The 17979-nt window shown below is 42.3% G+C and overlaps 1 protein-coding gene across 1 annotated transcript in view; it reads left to right on the top strand.

Moving 5' to 3' along the window:
• Positions 1–17979, top strand: part of DIS3L2 (DIS3 like 3'-5' exoribonuclease 2) — a 197117-nt gene that overhangs the window by 43995 nt on the left and 135143 nt on the right. The window contains exon 8 of the mRNA XM_074153228.1: positions 16754–16988. Within this exon, the coding sequence (XP_074009329.1) occupies positions 16754–16988 (235 nt within the window). The remainder of the gene's footprint in view (positions 1–16753; positions 16989–17979) is intronic.

The following is a 17979-nucleotide window of genomic DNA, read 5'->3' as shown; positions in this document are numbered from 1 at the left end:
TGCCTGATGTGCAACCTCCCGGTGTCATTTGACTTCTCCCAGTGCTGTATAATTGGGGCGCTGGGGGTCATAAAGGACTTTATTTGGTAGTTTGTGTGCAAGATTGAGGTGGGAGGGTGTGTGCATGCTTCAACACTTTGTTATGGCCCATCTTCACCCCTCTGTTATCTCCTTCATGTACTTTCTCTCTACGCATCCTCCATCCACCAGTGCCAGGGCCCAGCACAGTCAAACTGTGGAGGTGGAAGTGGTGACTTTGGGTCCCAAATGGAGAAGTGGGATTTGAATTTGGATGCCCAGCCTGAGAACAAACTGCTGGGTGAAGTGCTTTCTTCTTCTGATAATGGTTTTATGGCATAGGCGTAACATGGTACATGGTAAACCAGCAAATTAGCTTGAAGGGTGAATAGACATTCCAAAACAAGGCAGAGAATTTAAGGAGGTATTAAGCAAAAAAGCAGTAGAGGACTTAACATTTTATTTGAGAGGGCATTAACTTGCTTTTCATGTGTCCTTAGCTCTCAAGACAACATAGATGCTTTGGGTACTAATAGTCTTTGATGTGGTAACTGTCGTCTATGGGTGGAATGGGAGCAGGCAAGTGGGAAGTTTGCCATGTCAAAGCCAACAAATACACTGGTTTTTCTGGTGAGAAAGCAAATGGAAGGGGTTTCCTAAAGCTGTGGGCTGCCTGGGTAGGATCTGAGAACCTGCCCGTCTTCCTTTTCTGTTTTCTCAGCTTAATGAATGGTGAGTCATTGTTAGCTGCATGGCGTGTTTCATTATTGGAGACCTGTCAGAAAACTTGATTAATAATCCAGAGCATTTGGATTCAACGTGATAAAACTAATCATAACAAAGTACATCAGTGCCTAACTTGAAGCTGTGAAGAAAATCCTGTTATCTTAAAAGTGTGTGTATATGAAAGGGCTAACTTTTTCTTTTGTTACAAGATAAACATAAACTCAGTTGTTGAGTTGCAGAGCAGTGGTACTGCTTCCAGAGGCAGCTTTCCAAAGTTCCCTGTGATGAAGTAGAGCTGAGTTTTAGTCCTGTCACTTGTGGAGTTTCGAGAACATACTTTTCAAGACCTCTTAAGTTAAATGCCAGAAGTTGTTAAGGAAACAGCTTAATTAAATGATACTTAAGTAATTGTAATGAATACAAATTTACTTTTTTTTTTTCTCAGTTTTCTGGAATAACTTGTTTTTTTTCTGGGTGCAAATTTGCCTTTTTTCTTTTGTCAAGTTGCTTAAACAATTTATCAGTAACACATTTACTGTATTAGCGTTTACCTCTGTAGATACTCTTGAAATAACTTTTTCCAAGTAAGGAAAAACATTAAATGTCATCCCATACTTAGTATTACCCAGAGGGGAAGATTGAACAGGTGAAGATTGCTTTGAGTTCAGCAGATCTGTTTGAAGCAGTTTTGAATTTACTGGGCTCGTTTAATGAGCATATTGAAAGCCCAGTGTAGCTGCCTGTCTCAGAGCCTGAAAATTGTATACAATTTTTGCAAGGGAGAGATACTCCTTTCCTTTTTGGTAAAAAAGCCTAGCAATCTGTGATTTTTAGTAATGAATGTTTGCAGGTAGCACGGTCCAGACTTAGCATTTGAGCTGGCTACCTTGTAAAGGTTTGATTTGACTTCCTTGTTCTGTAATTTCCAGTGTTGAAGTGAGAGTTCTTGTTGGATGACTAACACATTTCAGCGCCGGTTAAGGCACTTTTGGAGACCCAGAGTTCTTCATATATTAAATATTTTATTAATGACATAAGCAAGTGTCAAGGCCAGTTCACAGTCACATGTTTTTGAGCCGTGCTTCTGAATTTTGCCATTCTCAGATTCATTTTGCAAGAGTGTTGAATGGGGTTAACGCTTGATGCTGTGGTGCTCAGGGCTCCGGTGCTTCCCCACGTGGCCCATTAGCACCTCAGCTTTGTACCTCTGTAACGCAACCTGGAGCATAATTTTTCTTGTATTTCTACTTTGCCTTACGGTGTTTGCTGCATATTTAAGAGAACTGGGAGTGTGTTCAGAATACTAGGAGGAATATATTGCTACAGGTGGGCACTGATTCTTTCCGTTTGAGGTATAACTCTTCCAGGCAGTGTCCTGGGTCGCTCATCCCTGCTTTTGCACAGCCTGTGAGGTTCTGTTCGTTACGGCGTGCAGCCATCCATTTCTTACTGGAATGCAAAGTTTATCCTGAGGCAGAGAGGAGAACTCATGGCAAGCGGCAGGACAGAGCTTGAGTCTGTCAGCAGGGAAAGAGCTGGCTTTTGTGTGGCTGAGCCACACATATATAGCGAGGGGCTTCTTCAGGCTGAGCCAAGAGATAAAATGGACAAAACTCAGTATAAATCAGTATACTAATAATTTCTGGGAATGGCCAAGCTATTAGGATTTGGAAGCACTATTGAAAGATTTGCCAAGTTAGCCTGTGGTGACCACTAAGAGAAGAGCTTGCCCAGGAGAAATGAGTTATTAAGTAATTCAAGACTTTCTAAAAAAAAAATCTTGCGCAATCAGAGTTTAATGACCAAGGTGGTGACTTTATGCTGCCATCATCACTGTTTAAATCCCCAGTACTTTTTTGTTTGCACCTGTTTTTACTGATCTCATTACTGGCCATTGTTACAGAATGAATGTGGAATTTGATTGAGAGACCAACTTTTCCTTTCTTTTTGGATGGGATATGAACTACCTATCGCAATAATGTTTCTGTACTTGTGATTATGGGCACTGTCACTATTTCCATCATAAATTTCTGGATTTTTTTTTTTTAAGGACCTTAAAACTCTGTTGTAAAAATTTGTTCTTGGCAGAAAACTTGTATACAAAATCTCAGCTCGAATAAGGCTTTTTAATGAATTTTGAGAGAGGGAAGGAAAACCTGGACTGCTTTGTAAGTTGAGGTTACAGAGGAGAATTATACACTGAAATCTCTTGTTAGTGGTACTCAGCTCGTTGAGAAGTAGTACAACAGAAACCCCCCAGTCTTAGTCCCTGGCTCTGCATTAAATTTTAAATTGAGTTATAACAATTGATCTCAACTTTTGGTTTATCCTGTGGAAAAGCTTTTGATAGAACAGCATTCATGGCCAGGCAGGAAAAACAGACCAGAGGGTACTTGGCATCAAGGAGCAGGAAACTCTCAGGTGGCCAGTCCTTCCCAGTGCTTGCTGCAGGAAGAAGCTTTTTAAATTGCTGGTTGCAAAGGTGAGATACACCTTGTTTATGGTAATGGTAAATCTTCTATTCTGAGGGAAAGAAGTAAAAATATGTCATTCCTATTTACTGCATTTTTCAGTGCTGCAGGAGATGCTCTGAGACCATGTTTAATCAATGTATATTTTCACTGAATTAAATAAACCTGAATATTGACGTCATGAAAATAAGCTAAGAAGCCTGGTGAAGGATGCTGATGTGTTTTACTCTCCTAATAAACACTGCTTCGAAATTTAATGAAGCATACAGTGTTGCTGAAGGTAAACGCAAGCGAAGTGAGCTATAGACATTTTGCTTGAGGTGCTTGCTTTTTAATAAGATTCGTCACTAGGTAACGTGAGCAGATCTGTATGACGCAAATGCCAGCAGTTGTTTCTCTGCCGCCATTTCAGGATGAAACCGGGTGATACTGGTTGTTTTCACTAGAAGGAGAGAAAACACTGCAGCAATATAAGTCCTCAGCAAAATGCTGAGCATCACCCATCTGTTTCAAGCCGCATCTTTACTACACCTTGGGCCCCTAGTTTGCTGTAACTTCCATTAAGATGGGCTCCTTTCAAAAGCAATCTGTGTGTAACTTGCTTGTTCTCATCTGTTCCCCCGTGTTAATGCATTTTGTCTTTAATAAAAACTTCCTCAAAGTTCTGCTGAGCATTAACAATGTTGTACGTGTTTTGGTGCAGCACTCGGCGTGATGTGTCCCTGGTTCTGACTGGGGCAGCTGAGCACAAGTAGGAAACAAATAACCCTGGAAAGGACGCGTTTTGTCAGAGAGAGAGGTGTGTGGAACCTGTGCCTTCAATGGGCATCTCCTTGCCTTCCAGCAGGAAAAGACAGACATACCAATTCCCTGGACACAGACCAGTTACCGTGCTCTTGTGCCTTTCCCTCCCAGTGTGTCTTCTGTTGTGGCAAGTTTGTGACTCACTTTTAGAAAGAGATTAGTTCTTTGGTACCATTGCTGTTGTGTGTGTATAGATGAAGGTACATCATAGGAAAAAGTCACAGTAGAAAGGCAGTTATGGAGAGCACCTTGGTGACCTAGGTTTGCTTCTGGAGGTGAGTTCGGTGGAGAAATTTTTATTAAAATTTTAGTTGTATGTTATTTTTTAGACAATTACCTAAACATTTCAGAATCGGATAATTTGGTTCTAAACTGTTGAAATTTCAGTTTTGAATGTTTTGACCAATGTCTGAACTAATTTTGGATAGGCGTGGATAACCAAATTGTTAAAAATTCTTATTAGTACGTGCCTGAAACTTATGAGGAGGTAGCTCTACTGTGGTTATAACTATGGAGTCATTAATGACTTTCCTTCTGTTTTGCTGTTCTAATGATATCTCCAGGTGTAATACATCAGAATGATGTCTCAGGTCATCTTTAAATAGGAATTCAATAATTGCTGTGATTAGCCCGTTATAACAGTGATAAGCCTGTTAGCTCTATGTGTAGAATTAAGAATTTTTCTCCCGACGACAAAAAAAAAGAACTGGTGCTTTGGTTTTGGAACTGTGGGACATTTGTTTCTATGCTGTCTTAATTTCAACCAGCAGCTGTAAATAAACTAACGCTGCCCTTCGGTTATGGGAGTACCTGCTCTGAAAGTCAGATCTGTGGTTGTGAAACCCTGATCATGGTCTGTGTGATTAAGCCTTTTTCCCTGGGTGGGAAGAAGAGAGAAAGCCTCCCTCCATTCATAAGCTGACTGGTGTGTTAGTGTTTCTGATAAGCCCCCAGGAGTTAAGTAATGCTTTGAACCTAGGTGAAGTGTTTGGAAATATTAATCCTCACATCTGCATGTAAACTAAATATCATTCTCATTTTCTGAATGGAGAAATACCCTCCCCGCCCCCTTTCTCCTGGGACACCTGCCTCCTCCGACTGCCTTAATGTGCTTTTCTTTGACATGCTCTTGCTTTGATACCCAAGAAGCAGAGCAACCCAAGATACTTAATCTATGAAAACTGTCAGGTATTTGTGTGTGTGCCTTTTCCACAGCTGCTTCGCTATTTTCAGCCTTCTTTTCACACTTGGACTCTGCCTTGCTAGCCGTGTGAAATTCAGCTGTAACGTCTTCAGGACAGAATATGTAGATTTGCCCAGCACAGCGTCAAGTAGTGCTAAGTAGGCAAGATGGTTTGAATGACTTACCAAAAGTCATGGGGGATTGAAAGCAGGATTATTTTCCTTATGCACTTCATAAGGAACCTGTTGAGAATCTAAGATAGTTATGGAAGTCTGGGATTGCCTGGCTGTAATAGTGATTTAATATGAAGGCAGGTCCCGCCTGTGCTTTCTAACTAGGCATTCAAGGACTCCTCTGTGCATTTGAGTGAAATGGTCTCTAAAGTCAAGAAGCCCAAATAAATGGATTTGTAGCAGGTTTAGGTCACAGGTGAGGAACCTTCCCAGTCTGAAAACCCAGCCTGTGTATTTGCAGGAATCTTTGAGCAGAATGTGCTGCTGTCATCTCCTTCTTCTCCCTCACAGGCACTTGGTGCTTTATGTTGCAGTGAGATGCTGCCCAGAATCAGAATTTGCTGATACCAAGTGTGAAGGAATATGTTTGGCTCACAGCTTGTCGTCTCTTCAGAAATGACTTCAAGGGACACAGAAAGCTCTCAACAGCAGAGGAAGCTGTTATCTTTTATTCCCAGTTGAATCATCTGATTTTCTTTTCCCTGACTTAACATCCTTGCAGGGATTATCTCCTCCAATTCTTTTCCTCTGCAGGTGGTCCTCTTCAGTTGTGGCTGTCCCTGTTCTGGCACAGCTTCCCCTGAGCACAGAGCCTTGTCAGTGCCCGTCCCAGGGTGATGGGTTAATGGTACTGAATTCACAGTGGTCTTGGTGTGCATGACTGGATCTGGCAGCAGCGCAGCATGCCAAAATACAGCTAACCTGAGGGTCAGTTGATGTCTCAACCCATTTCCTAGAGAATGAAGCTGCTCATAGTGAGAAACCACTCTGGCAGATGGTACCTGCTGGTGCCTGTATGGAAAATGTAGTGTTAAAGTGGACTTCCAGTCTTCTGTTGCTAAAAGTCTCTCAAGTTTCCTGGGATGCATCTCTAGCCCATGTTATGAAATCCATTTGCCTTCACACCAAAACATGACTATTTACAAAGGAAGCACTGACTGGTTTTGTGTGGTTTACTTTAATAGTATCATGCTGGCGTTGCAGGGGGGAGGGGGATTTGGCTGTTCTTGGTTGGAGCCATATTTTAATACAATTAAAAACTGATTTAGGAATTAATGTAGGTGCCAGTTTCCCTGATGTGACAAGGTAGAGACTGTAGGAGTAGGAGTAAATTTGCCGAGCTCATTTGATGGGATTGAGGGATAGTGGGATGCACTCAGCCCGGAGCAGCTGTGTTTCGCCTTGGTTGTCCTCAAAGGGGCAGTTGATCACAATATAAGTGCAAGAATGTTCCTGCAGAAAATAAAATTAAATAAAGATGGGTCAGTCCAGCTGTAGACTGAATGCAGCCATAAAGATGGATGACTGGAAAGACTAAGGAGCGAAGAACTATTTGAGGCACTCCTAGAGTAGGAGTCTTGGTGACGCTTCAGCAGTGACTTGTTCAGGTTCCTGATGCTCTTCTCCCACTGTGTGAATAAGTCAGCAGGCCTGGGCTGATGGAACACACCAGTCAAAGGAAGTTCCCAGTGGGGCATATATACTTTGAAAACTTCCATAAATTGTTCTGTAATATGACAGTTTCCAATTATGGGTTTTCATAATAAGAGGCTTATTGGCAACCAGTAATGCAAGTTAACTGTGGAAATTTCTATTGCTTTTCTTGGCCCCCATGCACTTCCTGAACAGTGTGTGCTTTGTCCCAGGTGTACCATTCTGGGCTTTGAAAGTGTGTCAAAACATGCGCAGGGCTGAGACCCCTGGGAGCTGGCACTCGGAGCCCCATCAAAAGGAACAAAAAAAATAAAGTGAGGGGCTTAAGGCACGAGCCCCAACATGTTAATTCTTGGTTGATTTGTTTGTTTCCTGCCTTGATGAGTTAAAGTGTTGATCACCAGTAAGAGATTTTTGTAGACACATGGGAAATAATTTTTACATAGCTCTGAACAAAGCTTCAATCCTATATAGCCTTGGGAGGTATAGGTATGCAAATATCTTGGATAGCCCTTCCAGTACATTTCGATTAGTTTGCATTGTCAACCCACTTTCCTCTTACGGGCACGTGCGGGTACAGGCTTGTTCAGTTTATGAAATGTTGAATAAGTCTTCAAAGAGTATCATTGTTTCCAGGAAATATGTTTTTCATACATACTTGTATTGTTTAAAAAAAAAAAAAGGCAGTAATGGATAATACTTCGGGTTTGTGCGAGCCAACCGTGTGGATTTGCTTGGCATCGCAGCTTTCAAATGATACACACTCAGCACAAGTAGATTCTTTTCTGATTACATGCAAGCACTGTGTAATAATTACACCTTTTAAAATATATATTGATTCATGGTATTGTCTTATAGTTGCAAATAGTCCAAAAGCCTGTCTGCTTCTTTAGATCAGATACAAACTGGATATCTTTCTGCAGTAGTTTGCTGAAAATGCAGTGATTTCAGAGAATCATACCTTTGAAGATGTAACCTTATGTTGCTCTCTTCCTCTAATCCACCCCTCTTGAGTGATTTATTCTAGGGACTGTGCATCATAGGTTTTGTCCTGGCACCCATTCCTGTAGTGTTGCAGTGCCTGTCCACATTACCAGAAAAAGATGGCTGGGAGACAGTTTTTATTAAAAAAAATATGTTAAACCAAAAAGAAAAGAACACACACGCAAAGAAAAGAAAACCAGTTCCAGTTAGTAGAGAGGGTTTTGCTGCCAGTGTGGACGGGGCATAATTTGATTTAAATGACTTTTGAAAAACAGTTCTCAAAATTGTTCCATGCATTTTCTTCCTGGCTACTGTTGAAAATATGGAGCCGAATATTTTCTGTGATGTTTCAAACCAATATGTTCTGGCAAGCTCATAGCTGGGGCCTGTGCATTACACTCTTGTTTCCAGTTCGCTGTGGCCTGGAGTGCAACACACAGCTCATGAGATGCACCAAAGTGGGAGGTCTTGCGAGGAGCAGGCAATACAAAGACCCAAGGTACAAGGAACATTTCGCTGGGGTCCAGCAGGGAGGCTGCCAGTTTTAAGGGCCTCTTTTATGAAAAGAGTTTGCTTGTAGGAGATGGAGGAGCTGTATGTGCCTCGTCGGATTTTGTGAGTGTGTAGGAGAAGGTGGATTCCTGGGTGTTATTAAAGGCTGGATGCTGAACTACATCTTTTGCACCTCCCCGGGGTCAAACTTTTTTCACTAGAGAGGTTTGCTGTACAGATGATGCTCTATGGCTGAGTATTCACCACTATTTGACAACATATAGCTGCATATAAGAACAGCACGTGGGTTGGGAAGCCATGGCTGGAACATGGGGTGTTTGCTGTATCGCTCCTGCTCCAGGGACTCCGGTGTTTTGGGGAATGTGTGTGGGAAGGTCAGGGCAATAGCAATAGGTATTCTGAAAATAGAGGCTGTTTTTTTAGCACCAAATCAAATCCTGGGGGTGGTGGCAGGAGTGGAAAGTGTGGAACAAGTTTGTTGAGCTGGCTATAATAATACACAGCTCTTTGTAATGCTGTTGGGAGTCCTTACTAGGTTGGCTCGTCTACAAAGGAGATTGTACAGTGTTCCCTGCAAGTGGGCATAGGGACACTGCCCTTCCCCACGTTTCCTTGGAATGGTTACCCTCAGCATGTCTAAATATCACAGAGCAGCTCTGAAGCATGAATCCCCCCAAGCCCAGAGAGATACCTCTCAGAGGTATCTCCCAAGTAACCCTTGGGAAGGGTTGTACAGACCAACCAGGGGCCTATTTGAGCCTTTTCCAGCTCTGTTTTCAAAGCAGCTTTGGGCAAGGGGTCCACTTGGAGCTCAGATATTTCCTCTACATGCTGCAGAGTGACTCCTTTTTGGAGTTTTGGAGTGGTGTGATCCACCCCACCGGTGCCACAGCCTGTGGGGTACCTGCGCTGAGCAGGGAGCAGCTGCTTCTGACAACTTTTTCTTTTCCTGCTTCTCAGCAGTTGTTAGAGGGTACAAAAGGCAGGAGCATGCAGATGGAGCTGTTTAATTTATCCTGTTGGTAGAACCAGATGAAACGAACCCAAGGGAAACGTGGTGCTGATCTAGGACTGTGTGTCCTACAGGCAGCAGTGCAAGAGCCAGACTCGGAAGAGAAGAGTCCGGGGAGACCACAGGGAGGTGGCAGCAAGGGAGTGAAGGCAGGAGTAGACTTGAGGAGGGACAGGGGCAGAGGCAACTGTCTCCTGCTCGGTGATAATGAAGTGTTGATAAACATGTTTGGAAGCAGACTGTAGGTGTGGGATGAGGGCCAGGGCAATGTGAGCGGGGAGCTTCAGAGGCAAATGATAGGTCAGAGACCAGATAGAGAGTGGAGATACACGGTGAGGAGACAGTTCTTGTTTTGACTTTAGGATTCAGAAAGGTCAGTCTTGAGAATTTTCCCTGTCGATGCTTTTCCACTTGTTATTCTGGTTATTTGTGCAAGGTGGTAGGAGAAGGTCTTGAGATGGACTTGGAGGGGACACACTGTAACTTGTGATGTACTTGTTTAAGTACAGCCTGAAGCACAGAGATGAGTGAACTGTTCAGGAATGAGGTTTATTGGTGGAAGCAGGACAAAGTAGTGAGAAAAGGTGGCTGTTTGGAGATATGTTTTTTTTACTGCAGTTTAGGCTATTACTTGTGCAGCTGCCTGTCAAACCTGGATGTAGGGCTGTCTGCCATGTCTGCTTGGGCTGGAATAAACCTGGATGACCAGCCTGATGACTTGAATTAACTCACTTTGCAGGTTAGTCTGAGGAGAGAGGATGCAGGAAGCTGGTGAGGGCAGGGGAGATGGCTTTGGGGATTCAATAGGTTTGATAGGCGTGTTGCAGATCCATCTCTGTATTTTGTTTTGAAAACATGCGCGTTATATTTCATTTGTTTCTCTCCCCCCTCTCACCACTTGCAGTGGGAGCGAGTCAGAGAAGAGCTCTGAAAAGTCACTGTTTCCAAGAAGCCTTTGTGTATGCAGATCATTTACCCCTTTGAATCCACAGGCAGGATGGCTTTGCAGTGACTGCATGTGATGTCTGAGAACAGCAGAGCCCACTGGGGAGGAGCAAGTAGCCTTTTCCTAATCGAGAGGGAGAGATTTTAGTTTGGATGTTTGTATGATTATTGCATCCAATTTGATGCCTGGAATGTAAACTATAAGGTGCTGTTTAATATAAAATAGCTATCCTGTGGGCTGTTAGCAACTGTTTCCAGTGATTTAGAATTAAAAGATTGTAAAAAAAGTAAAAATCCAGCCCTAAACCTCAACCAAAAAACCCCAGTCTAACCTTATTGTTATTTTAAAAGTAATGCCATAACAGCTCCTGCTGAGACTAGTCACCTTTACTGAGTTGTCGTCTTTGCCAGAGCTGTTTGTACGTGAGATTACAAAGAGAAGGAGAGGTGATTGGGACAGGTGGTTTTTCTCTTATTGGAAGTGCCATCCTTTCTTTATCCAAGAAGGAGCTAGAGCAAGCCAGCCTTTGGTTGCTCTTTTCAGAAAAGCAAACCTCTTCCTTGCAATATTTATGGCAGCTTGGCTCTAGCATGTGTGTATGAGCTGTGACAGCATCCTCATGTTAGCCAGGCTCCGTTCCTACTCCCTCGTGAGTGAACATTAGGGAACCAGCTTTTAAGTGAAGCCTGTTTAATATGGCAAAAGCTGGGAGACTAATAGATGCAGGTGTTCACAGTATTGGTATGAAATGTGGTGTTTGTGTTAGTGTTGTGGTAGCAACGGTCTTTTTAACGGTGAGATGGTAATTTGGTCCAAAGCCCCTGTTTTCAGCTGTCTTCCTTTTGAAATAAGCACTTTTAACCTATTTCTGTTTCTCGAACCCGATGCTTAATGAAGGCCCAACTGCAGAGAGAACCAATGACTCTGACCTAAAGTTTGTCTCCCTACCTGGTATTGAGTATAATAACTTGTCTACAGCTCAAGCAGAACTTGTGTTTGACCAAAGTATTTTTTGGAAGAAAGGCATCTTGTGTTGGTTTGCAGACCTCAGGAGATAGCCTTGGGCTAAAGACCTTATTTCCCTTATAGCTGTTCCCGTGTTTAGTCCTCCCTGCTTAATGTGAGCTCCCTGCCTGCTAGGAGTCTGTCTTCAGCTTCCACTTGCTGGTGAATCTACTGCACCTTTCTAGAGCAGCATGAGGAGCTTTGTGCATCATCTGTCTGCCTCAGTGAAGAGAGGTACAATTAATGGCTTGTCACTTCTAAAATCTCTGGATAAGTTACACGTTTTGAGTTTAATTACTTGCTATGAGGCATTTTGCTGGATTTTGACAGATTTAGGGAGAAGAGGTGTTGTGCTGTATCATCTCCATTCTTCCCCAGTATCCTTATGAAAATACACGTTGCGCAGTTCTGGCATCTCTCACCAGCACAGTGTTATAGAGCTAAGATTGCTTTTCTGTTTTGATCCTATTGCCGAGATTTTTGTTCGTCAGGAATCGTTCGCGTTCTTTTCACAGTCAGCGATTTCCAAGGCAGACCCATTCACAGGCGTTGTTGCGTATTCTTAGATATTTGAGTTTATTTTTGGCTATTCTCAAGCATTCTGGATTCAGATCAACCTTGTTCACCAATTGGACTTGACTGCTCTGCAAGTCTTTGTCATCCACGAGTTTTATTACCAGTGATTTAATATTTAGTTTCAGATTATTGGGAGTGCTTGGCCTACTGCAGACCTCTGTGGAATCCCACCAAAAACCCAATTCCCAGTGGATTGTTCTGTGTACTTGTGGGTTTCCTACTGCATGTTCATTGCAAGACCTCCTTTGGAGGCTTTGGTGAATCCTGGAGCAGCAAGAGGGATACCTCCCAAGGGCTCTAGCTGACCAAGTTTGGCTGATGTGCTAAATGTCATAGGCGTACTCCTTCATTATCAAATCTAAACATTTTTTGGGGGGTTGGGTTTTGGTTTGTTTGTTTGTTTTGTGGTTGTTTTTTTTTTTTTTTTTTTTTTTTTTTTTTTCTTAGAATGAATTATGTATCTATTTGTTGTTTCTTTTTTAAGTGAAAGCAAATGCTGTCTTTGAATTTCTGAAGCAGTTCTGCTATGGAAAAAAGGTCAGCGAAAACTGAGCGCAAGTAGTTGGATGTTTAAAGATGAATTTAAGATGCTCTCTGTAATAGTGGTGTCCTGGAGTGTGGTGGGCAAGTTGGACCTGAAGAATCCCAAGAATAGTATGCTGTAGTGGAGATGTCTGAAATTCAATATTTTAGTCCCTCTTTTTAATACCAGCATTTTGAGTGAGATGAAGAATTTCACTTTTATTGAATCTGTGTCCAAAACAGCCGTAGGGAAGATGATCCCTCTCCCTTACCTGCTTTCAGTGAAGGAGGTCTCTTTGCACAAGCTTCTGCTGTTGAAAACAGAATGCAAGGTGCATCCATCCAACTGTGTCTAGTCCAGCAGTCATCCATGTCTCACCTTCAGATCTATGAGGATTCATAGCTTGCTTGTAAGGATCAGAGATGAATAAGGAAGAAAAGCAAACCTTTTAGTATCGCATTAAACGCTCTGGGGTCTTGGTGCATTTGTTGGAAAAGGCCTGGGGGTTAATATCTCAAAGATGATAGAAAAATCACTGGTGTGGTTCAGTAGTTTGAGATTATGGGCTGATGTATGAGTTGTTCACTGTTGCCATTGAGGAGGCAGCGACAAAAAAAAAACCACATACCTGATCCGAGAATAAACAGGCCTGGGCTTTGTCCACGTGTGGATGTGAGGCTTAGGTGGAAAGTCTGTGAAAAGCTTGGAAGTAACAGGGCAGATGTAAGATTGCTTCTGGCAGAGAAATCAGTTTCTCCTGCAGATCAGGAGGTAACCCTTGAGCTTTCAGATGCACAGACTCCTGGGTCAGTTGTAGGTTGGAACAAGTTCCTCCCGAGGAAGGACAATTGTTCGTTTGATGGCTACTTCAAGACTGGGCTGGACGCAGCGAGGTAATGGCTCTGCTGTCCAGATTGTAGGTATCCATGCCAGGATGTACTTGCACACTAGCTGTTTTTTATTACATTTATGGTTGAAATGGGACTTTCATTCAAAGATCTTGTGTTCAGTCAGCTATGACTTTACAAACTAATCACTGTGGGGCAGAAACTTGATGCTTGTTCAGTGATAGATGTTTGTTTAAAGTTGGAAGAAAGCTTATTTGGCCACTATCTTAAGGATCAGACATTCAAATAAGCAACCGACTTTAATCAAAATGCTTATTAAAAGCTTCTTAAATTAAAAAGCATATGAAAATAATATAACCATAAGGTTGATATTTGACTTCCCAGGTCAGGAAGTTAAGGTCCTTTCAGGGGCTTTAACCAAGCATCCCAGGAGGGCAGTAGGGTCATACATTTCATGCAGTCAGCTGCGTTGGCAAAGAACGATGCTCTGTACTGCACATACGACTCCGTGATAGACTTAGCCAATTGGGTATTTGATTTATTCTGCATCTCTGATAAGTACCAATATATTCTAACTGCGTGTTATGTCATGTATGAGCTTCAACAGCATTGTAAGAAATAGGGGAGTGCAACATCATCAATTTCTGGTTTCCAAGATGCTGCGTGTAAGAAATGCTTATTCTGTCATGGTCAGATTTGTTGCTGCTCATGTACAGAAGGATCCTGCTTTTTGGAATGTGTGTGATGAGCTCATTTTGGCCAGCAACTCTGATCATCCTAAATGGAGTGATTGTATCCATTGAGCTCCCGATTTTGTAAAGTCTTATGCAGCTTTCCAGTCTTGTGATGTACAGCTTTCCTAAATTTTTTGTGTGATGTAAGAAATCTTGGGTGAAATTCCCTGCACTGTTATGTATGAGGTCAGCCCAGATGATCTGTCTTGGCCTTAAAAAGAAAACAAATCCTATCACCCATGCTTGCCAGCATCTGGACATTTGCTGCTCTACGCTGCGTGGAGGTCATGATTTTGTGGACTCTGGAAAACTTTACTTAAAAATCCATTTGCAAATCCATAAGGAAATGTGTGACCGGGGCCTTAGGTAGTTACAGCTGGAGTATCATGCCAGCTAGCAACAGCAGTGGGTATCCTCTGGCTTGGGGGAAGCACGGTAATTTTAGTGTATAGCATTTGAAAAGAAATCCGTATCTGCTGCCATCTTTAATGCAACATAAACTCTTCAAGCATAAGCTTTTCAGTGCTGCATCTTTAGAGAAGCACTTCCTATCATCCAGATATATTTGGTGTTGTTCGCTGCATTACATATAGAAAGCTTTGTAATTTAGCACCTGAAACACATCTCTTGCCCTCCAAAGAACACTTGTAGAGAAAGAAATTGAGGCAAAGCCTGAAGGGGTTGAAGAAAATGAGCTCTGGCTGCAGTTGCACACTTGCACACATCTGGTGCGATTGAAATTTAAGAGCTAAATACATCCACATCTGACCATGGTAGGGTCCAAACATTACTGTTGACACTGGTTTTCTTTTTGGATAGGCACACTGGCAGAGTCACTGGCGTGTGGAGCCTTGTCAGCTCTCTAATCTAATAGACTGTTCTTGCCCAGACCGTTGTGTGTCAGTATTTTATGTACCAAATGTAGCCAGGTTTAATAATCGGCCATTTTCCCACCTTCTGCCAAACTTTTTCCCTTTTTTGTCTCAATTCAATGTTTGAGTCAAAATCTGCTATGGTAACAAATTATATACATATTAAAAAATGAAAATAAAGATGGAAAGCAGAGTCACAAAAGGTAATAAGAGTTCAAAGCAATGTCATCTGACTTTTTTTTTTTTAAGACTTGAATTCAGCTCCATTTTAAAATTGATTTTATTTGTTATATATAGTGAAAAGATTTCAAAGAAATGGCTACTGCTTGAAAGCATAACTGTAGCTCTGTATATGTAAAATTGTAAAAGTCTTCCCTGTACAGGTCTGATTTGATCTATTTGCTTTTTAGTTACTAAACAATAATTTGTGGAGCTTTTTGGATTGTATTTTTCTTACTTGGAATGATTGTCTTCAGCTAGGACCTGTTGAGGTTATTTATACTTATTTCTAGTGACTCTATCATAAAGTATGTTACCAGAAAGGGGTTTTTTTAATTGCGTTTTTTAAAGGGCCCTTCACTTGCCGTGCTGGTGGCATGAGTTGCTGCTGTCATGTGCTGGGTTAGGGATGCTGAGGACTGGGGACCTTGGAGGAGCATCTCCAGGGAGTTACCCGCCTGGTGAACACCAGCACCAGCTGGAGAGGAGCCCAGTCACTGGGAGGGCACTGGAATGGGGTCACCCAGTTTCTTTGCGATTTCAGCGTTTAGTAGATTATTTCGTACTCCATGCCGATCCGAGTCTCGCACTGAGTGAAACATAAGTGAAACTTAAACACTTGTGAAAGTAAAACCGGGATCTAGATCCCAGGGTCAGGTGGGTGCATGCAACTCGCTGTTGGTTGTGTGAAAGATGCTGGTAAAGGCATATGCGTCCAAGGTATGAACCATTTTGATCGTTACAACCTGGGAAGGAGCAGTTCCTGCCTCTGCCACGTGCAGTGCAGGTCTAGTGTCTACTCTACTGGGATGAGTGTTCTTCATCATTTTGTTTGACATGATTCCACACGTGGTTTCTCCCCCTGTGCCATTGCCACACAAAAGTGGGGACAAATCTGTAGTGATGGTCAGAGTTACTTATCTGAGGTATCAGTTAGTTAATGGTTAAGTAAGTAGTACTCTAATTGAGTTCGTTCCTCTTGGTAATTGAATTAGGAGATTTTTATAGGTAACAGCAATAATTGAGTGCCTTTAATGAAAACTGTGGAGCCTGAGATAAATACTTGGTGCCTTACCAAGCTGCCACAGTCCAGTTCCCCCGCAGGTCGCAGGGCACCGTGTTCTCTGGTCTGTTCTTTCCCAGTCTGTTCCTAATTGTGTGTTGGGGAGCTCTCCCAGAGATGTACTTTGACATGATCCCAGCATTCACTGGAACTGCTTGAGTTTTGGGACTTCCCAGGATGATTAGTATATCTGGGTGAACAATGGTCTAAGCAACTCATTAAATTGCAGTGTATCCTCCTCCCTCCCTGTGCTGACTCCCAGCTTCTGGAGAGCCGATTAGAGGCTTGGCAGGAACTGTATGGTTATGCTCTAGATACGCTTTGGATACATTATTGTCACAGTTGAGGTATTGCAAAAGCCATGCCGTTCCCATCCTTATCCTAGTGAGGTACCTCTTTCGATTGTGCAATATCTGTGGCTAATTACACGGCAATTGCAGTGTGCCACCAGCCACCCACAATTCATTGTTAGCTCCTTGGGGATGCAGATGAAAAAGGAAAGATAATGTTTTCTTTCTTCAGTCCAGTGATTTAGCTTACCTCTTTTTTTTTTTCTTTTTTTTTTTTTTTTAATGCCTTGCTCCTTCAGGTAATAAAGCCAGATGGTAGTGACAAAGAAACAGAAGTCACGCATGAATCAGATGTCCCTGAGGATATGCTGGGGACTTGTGTTCCTCGAGAGACAGTGAAAGGCGATGCTGAAAGTCCGGATGTCATTATAGAAGCTCAGTTTGATGATAATGATGCAGAGCATGGACAAGACCACTTGCAGGATACATTGGCTGATGACATTAAGAAACTTTCCCTGGATACTGGTGAAAAGGGTGAGTAGATCAGATTGCTGATTTAAGCCTTTATTTGTGCAAACTGTTGAAGTATTACTTTGTTGCCTTGCTTTGCTGCAAGATATAAAATACAGGCATAAAAGCTTAATGCCTTATCACTTCAATCCCTTTCTGCTAAACTGCCTTCATAGTTTTGAATGGATAGTAAGGACTGGGTTTTATGTAGTTTTGATTGATGCAAAGTAAATCTGTGAAACAGAAGTCACACCTTTCGATTTGCAGTTCTCAGGGCTGTCTGGGGATTGCTGGTTGCTGTTTAATTCAAGATGCTGCTGTAGCAGTTTCCTTCATCGCAGCTTGGCTGGGCAATCTGTGTCTCAGTTTGGGGATAAGAATATATTTCCTTGGGGGCAGTTAGGTTTGTTGCTGTTTTCAAACTGTTGAGTTATGAGCAACTTAAAGATTTGGTCCATTTAAAAAGAAAATTGCACTAAAACCTAAAGCCAATTATGTGATCTGTTTTGAAGGCAAACCTATTTTATTCTGAATCTGAATTCCATCCAAACCATCAAGTGTTGCTTTGGGCAAAATAAAATAGGCTCCCCTGTCCCAAACTATGCTTATGCTGCTCTTTGCATGTCCTTTCTAGTACTAAATCCCCTCCTGAAGAGCTGTGTGTTGAAAGGATTCTGACAATTAGCACTTTTAACATGTGCCTTCAGCTGCTGGTGAAATATTTGCCAGGTCAGATATTCTGGTGCGTTCCTGACACATGCCCCGGATGTCCAGAAAAAGATGGCAGTAACTTAGGACATAAGTAGTTGTCAGTCTCTGACAAATCTTGGTGGTGGTTTTAAAGCTGTTCTATTTAATACCTTGTGTTTTCCTGAGAGATTGCTTTTGAAGATCCACAGACCTCTGCCTATACTGTTGGTAGACTTCCATTTTTCACACCCATCTGTTAATAAAACTGGAAATAACATTTGAGTGGAAGTGTTGTAGTTTTTATGACAAAACATTGGTTTCAGCT

The sequence above is a fragment of the Numenius arquata genome, chromosome 9 (genome assembly GCF_964106895.1).
Source record: "Numenius arquata chromosome 9, bNumArq3.hap1.1, whole genome shotgun sequence".
NCBI classification, from domain to species: Eukaryota; Metazoa; Chordata; class Aves; order Charadriiformes; family Scolopacidae; genus Numenius; species Numenius arquata.
The sequence above is the reverse complement of the archived record's forward strand: the minus strand, read 5'-3'. Positions and strand labels throughout refer to the sequence as shown.